Source organism: Zeus faber (genome assembly GCF_960531495.2).
Source record: "Zeus faber genome assembly, chromosome: 7".
Taxonomy (NCBI): Eukaryota; Metazoa; Chordata; class Actinopteri; order Zeiformes; family Zeidae; genus Zeus; species Zeus faber.
The window spans coordinates 926,892-932,878 of NC_137203.1; the positions used below are offsets into that span (position 1 = coordinate 926,892).

Below are 5,987 nucleotides of genomic sequence, written 5' to 3' on the forward strand. Positions count from 1 at the left end.
GCACACACTGTACACACACTGTACACACACTGCACACACACTGTACACACACTGTACACACACTGCACACACAGTGCACACACTGCATACACACTGTACACATACTCTACACACACTGCATACACACTGTACACATACTCTACACACACTGTACACACACTGTACACACACTGTACACACACGGTACACACACTGCACACACTGTACACACACTGCACACACACTGTACACACACTGTACACACACTGCACACACACTGTACACACACTGTACACACACGGTACACACACTGCACACACTGTACACACACTGCACACACACTGTACACACACAATACACACACTGTTTTTCTATGAATATTCTGAACTAGATTTTATGTTTGGTCTCTGCTGCACAGGACAAAGAGAAGGTCTGCCTGCCTGCCTGCCTGCCTGCCTGCCTGCCTGTTTGTCTGCCTGCCTGTCTGCCTAAATGTCTGTCTGTCTGTCCCTCTGTCTGCCTGCCTGTTTGTCTGTTTGTCTGCTGCCCGTCTGTCTGTCCGTCCGTACGCCCGTCCGTCCGTCCGTCTGCCTGCCTGCCTGCCTGCCTGCCTGTTTGTCTGCCTGCCTGTCTGCCTGCCTGTCTGTCTGTCTATCTAACTGTCTGCCTGCCTGCCTGCCTGCCTGTCTGCCTAAATGTCTGTCTGTCTGTCCGTCCGTCTGTCTGCCTGCCTGTTTGTGTGTTTGTCTGCCTGCCTGTCTGTCTGTCCGTCCATCCGTCCGTCCGTCTGTCTGTCTGTCTGCCAGCCTAAATGTCTGTCTGTGTCTCTGGGTTTGTTGTCGTCTTGCTGTCTGTGTGAATTTGAATGATTTAAATAAAGCTGTGTGGCCCCGCCCCCAGAGCGAGGGGGAGGAGTCTAACTCGGACGCCCACCTGCACAGCCTGGACCCACAGCTGGAGCGACAGGTGGAGATCGTCAGGAACCTGGTGGAGTCGTACATGTCAATCATCCACCGCACGGTGCGAGACCTGATCCCCAAGACCATCATGCACCTGATGGTCAACAACGTATGTACACACACACACACACACAACACACACACACACACACACACACACACACTAACACACACAACACACACACACATACTAACACACACACACACAACACACACACACACACACTAACACACACACTAACACACACACACACAACACACACACACACACACACACTAACACACACAACACACACACACACTAACACACACACACACACACACACACACACGAACACACACACACAACACACACACACACTAACACACACACATACAAAAACACACACACACACACACACTAACACACACACAACACACACACACACTAACACACACACACACACACACACACTAACACACACACAACACACACACACACTAACACACACACATACAAAAACACACACACACACACACACACTAACACACACACAACACACACACACACTAACACACACACACACACACACACACACTAACACACACACAACACACACACACACTAACACACACACACAACACACACACACACTAACACACACACAACACACACACACACTAACACACACACATACAAAAACACACATACACACACACACATGAAATGAAACGGTGTGAACAGGGTGTGGTTGTGTGACTGTGGTGGATGCAGAGTGGAAGGTGTGAGACAAGTCTAACCCTCCTCCTCCTCTCATCCACCTTTCCTCCTCCTCCTCTCCTCCACCTCTCTCCTCCACCTTTCCTCCTCCTCCTCTCCTCCACCTCTCTCCTCCACCTTTCCTCCTCCTCCTCTCCTCCACCTCTCTCCTCCACCTCTCTCCTCAGACTAAGGAGTACATCCATGCAGAGTTGCTGGCTCAGCTTTACTCGTGTGGGGATCAGAACAGCCTGATGGAGGAGTCGCAGGAGCAGGTAGGTGAACTGCACCTCCTGCAGGAGCAGAGAGGAGCACTGCCATTGGAGGGCTTCACGGCGGTTGCTTAGCGACAGCCAATCAATGATAAATCCAGGGGAGGTGGAGGAAACGATCAGCGCTGGGTGGGTGCACACACTGAGCTCCTCCTCCTCCTCCTCCAGGCTCAGCATCGGGATGAGATGCTGAGGATGTACCACGCCCTGCGTGAGGCGCTGCACATCATCGGTGACATCAGCGCCACCACCATCACCACAGCCATGCCTCCCCCGGTGGACGACTCCTGGCTGCAGGTGACTGGGATGCCGTCCGGACGCAGGTAACCTAGCAACAGGACCCTAACAACAGGTACCTGGCAACATGACCCTAGCAACATGAGCCTCGCAACAGGACCCTTGCAACCGGACCTTAGCGACAGGACCCTAGCAATATGACCCTAGCGACAGGACCTTAGCGGCAGGACCCTAGCAACATGACCCTAGCGACAGGACCTTAGCGACAGGACCCTAACGGCATGACCCTAGCGACAGGACCCTAGCGACATGACCCTAGCGACATGACCTTAGCGACAGGACCCTAGCAACATCACCCTAGCGACAGGACCTTAGCGACAGGATCCTAGCGACATGACCCGAGTGACAGGACCTTAGCGACAGACCCTAGCGACATGACCCTAGCGGCAGAACCTTAGCGACAGGCCCCTAGCAACATGACCCTCGGGTCAGGAACCTGGCAACATGACCCGAGCAACATGACCCTAGCAACATGACCCTTGCGACAGGACCCTAGCAACATGACCCTAGCAACATGACCTTAGCGACAGGACCCTAGCAACATGACCATAGCAACATGACCTTAGTGACAGGACCCTAGCGACAGGACCTTAGCGACAGGACCTTAGAAACAGGACCCTAGCAACATGACCCGAGCAACAGGACCTTAGCGACAGGAACTTAGAAACAGGAACCTGGCAACATGACCCTAGCAACATGACCCGAGCAACATGACCCTTGCGACAGCACCCTAGCAACATGACCCTAGCAGCATGACCTTAGCGACAGGACCCTAGCAACATGACCCTAGCAACATAACCTTTGCGACAGGACCCTAGCAACATGACCCTAGCAACTTGACCCTAGCGACAGAACCTTAGCAACAGGACCCTAGCAACATGACCCGAGCAACAGGACCTTAGCGACAGGACCTTAGAAACAGGAACCTGGCAACATGACCCTAGCAACATGACCCGAGCAACATGACCCTTGCGACAGGACCCTAGCAACATGACCCTGGCAACATGACCTTAGCGACAGGACCCTAGCAACATGACCCTAGCAACATGACCTTAGCGACAGGACCCTAGCAACATGACCCTAGCAACATGACCTTAGCGACAGGACCTTAGAAACAGGAACCGAGTGACAGGACCCCGGCTGGCACAACTGACACCTGTTTGTCTACCTCACTCTCTCTCTACCTGTCTCACTTCCAGATCTCCCATGTCCAGTCCGACCCCCCAGCGAAGGGCCCCCCCCGGCCCACCCCGCCCCGCAGGCCGCTCCGCCCCCCCCACTCGACCAGCGGTGTCACCTGACCCAGGACCTCAAGGACCTCAAGGACCCCCGTCCGTCCCCTCACGCCCCAACAGAGCACCCCCTGGAGTGCCCAGGTAGCAACTACACACACACGCACTAACACACACACTAACACTAACACTAACACACACACTTACACACACACACACACGCTAACACACACACTAACACTAACACTAACACACACACTTACACACACACACACGTTAACACACACACACTAACACACACAACACACACAGACACACACACATTGCTCAGACCTGGTCACTTCCTGTTTGTGTTGAGTTTCATATTGATCATTAAATCCTTGTTGTCAGTGATGATGGAGAGGAAACAAAATGGAGGCGCTTCCTGTTTGGGAACCTGCTGGAAACACGTTCATTCAGACAGCAACCGCTTCCTGTTGGAAATCAGTCTGGTTGCTATGGATACGCCGTCCATGGCCGCTGTGCACGGGACGTCATATAGAGACTTTTAGTGCAGTTACTCTAAGTTGCTCTGAGTTGCCGAGTTACTCTAAGTTGCTCGGGTTGCTCTAAGTTTCTCTGAGTTACCGAGTTACTCTAAGTTGCTCTGAGCTGCCGAGTTACTCTAAGTTGCTCTGAGTTGCCGAGTTGCTCTAAGTTTCTCTGAGTTACCGAGTTACTCTATGTTGCTCTGAGCTGCCGAGTTACTCTAAGTTGCTCTGATTTGCCGAGTTACTCTAAGTTGCTCTGAGTTGCCGAGTTACTCTCAGTTGCTCTGAGTTTCTGAGTAACTTTAAGTTGCTCTGAGTTGCTGAGTAACTCTAAGTTGCTCTGAGTTGCTGAGTTGTTCTGTTTGATCATTTGTTCATTCTGTGAATGGAAAACAGATCCAACCCCCCGATGTGAATGGAAGGGAAACGCCCTCTGTGCCTCTTTCAACCTGTCTGTCCGTCCGTCTGTCTGTCTGTCTGTCTGTCCGTCCGTCTGTCCGTGTGTCTGTCTGTCTGTCTGTCAGTCAGTCAGTCAGTGTGTCTGTCTGTCTGTCTGTCTGTCTGCATGTCTCACCCTCTAGCTTTGTTGGATCTTATTCTCTTCCTAGTGACGAACAGAACAAGGCTCCTCCCCCACTCTACAATAAACCCCGCCCACTTCCTCCTTATTGACCAAATATGGTTATTCTTTCAGAATCTCTATCAGTGACCAGTGAGGATTCACCAATGGTACGTCCACGTCTGTGACATCACATCCGCCATCGTCCGTGTGTCCTCTAAGCTCCGCCCCCTTCCCAAGTCACCATCCGCATGGATCCATTTCAGGGTTTTATGGTTGGATCCATTCTAGTCACTCTGCGTTCGAACAGGAAAGAGTTTTATTTGTGGTCAAACGCCTCCTTGTGGTTGAACCCGTTTGTCCAGAAAAAGCTGCTGGAGTAATAATCCAAGTCTGCACTGGACCTTTCAAATAAGGTTAGGGTGAGCTGTCTGTCTGTCTGTCTGTCTGTCTGTCTGTCTGTCTGTCTGTCTGCCGTCTGTCTGTCTGTCTGTCTGTCTGTCTGTCTGTCTGTCTGTCTGTCAGTCAGTGTGTCAGTCAGTCTGTCTGTCTGTCAGTCAGTCAGTCAGTCAGTGTGTCTGTCTGTCTGTCTGTCTGTCTGTCTGTCTGTCTGTCTGTCTGTCAGTCAGTCAGTCAGTCAGTGTGTCAGTCAGTCAGTCAGTGTGTCTGTCTGTCAGTCAGTCAGTCAGTCAGTGTGTCAGTCAGTCAGTCAGTCAGTCAGTGTGTCTGTCTGTCTGTCTGTCAGTCAGTCAGTCAGTGTGTCAGTCAGTCTGTCTGTCTGTCTGTCTGTCTGTCTGTCAGTCAGTGTGTCAGTCAGTCAGTCAGTGTGTCTGTCTGTCTGTCTGTCTGTCTGTCTGTCTGTCAGTCAGTGTGTCAGTCAGTCAGTCAGTGTGTCTGTCTGTCTGTCTGTCTGTCTGTCTGTCTGTCTGTCCGTCAGTCAGTCAGTGTGTCTGTCTGTCTGTCTGTCTGTCTGTCTGTCTGTCTGTCTGTCTGTCTGTCTGTCAGTCAGTGTGTCTGTCTGTCAGTCAGTCAGTCAGTGTGTCTGTCTGTCAGTCAGTCAGTCAGTCAGTGTGTCTGTCTGTCTGTCTGTCTGTCTGTCTGTCTGTCTGTCAGTCAGTGTGTCAGTCAGTCAGTCAGTGTGTCTGTCTGTCAGTCAGTCAGTCAGTCTGTCTGTCAGTCAGTCAGTCAGTCAGTCAGTGTGTCTGTCAGTCAGTCAGTCAGTCAGTCAGTCAGTCAGTGTGTCTGTCTGTCTGTCAGTCAGTCAGTCAGTCAGTCAATCTGTCTGTCTGTCGTATAACCCTCCAGTGAGTTAGGGTTAGGGACAAAGAGCTGTCAGTCAGTCAGTCAGTCAGTCAGTCAGTCAGTCAGTCAGTCAGTCGTATAACCCTCCAGTGGGTGTGGTTACTGGAGCTACTTCTCT

The 5,987-nt window shown here is 51.8% G+C and overlaps 1 protein-coding gene across 1 annotated transcript in view; it reads left to right on the top strand.

The window, feature by feature from the left end:
- LOC307232632 (dynamin-1-like) overlaps positions 1-4,724 on the top strand; it is a gene marked incomplete at both ends in the record, with an annotated part of 18,846 nt that extends 14,122 nt beyond the window's left edge. The window contains 5 exons of the mRNA XM_080003733.1: positions 880-1,047; positions 1,866-1,952; positions 2,118-2,272; positions 3,446-3,622; positions 4,703-4,724. Of these exons, the coding sequence (XP_079859859.1) occupies positions 880-1,047; positions 1,866-1,952; positions 2,118-2,272; positions 3,446-3,622; positions 4,703-4,724 (609 nt within the window). The remainder of the gene's footprint in view (positions 1-879; positions 1,048-1,865; positions 1,953-2,117; positions 2,273-3,445; positions 3,623-4,702) is intronic.
- Positions 4,725-5,987: the final 1,263 nt, after the last annotated feature.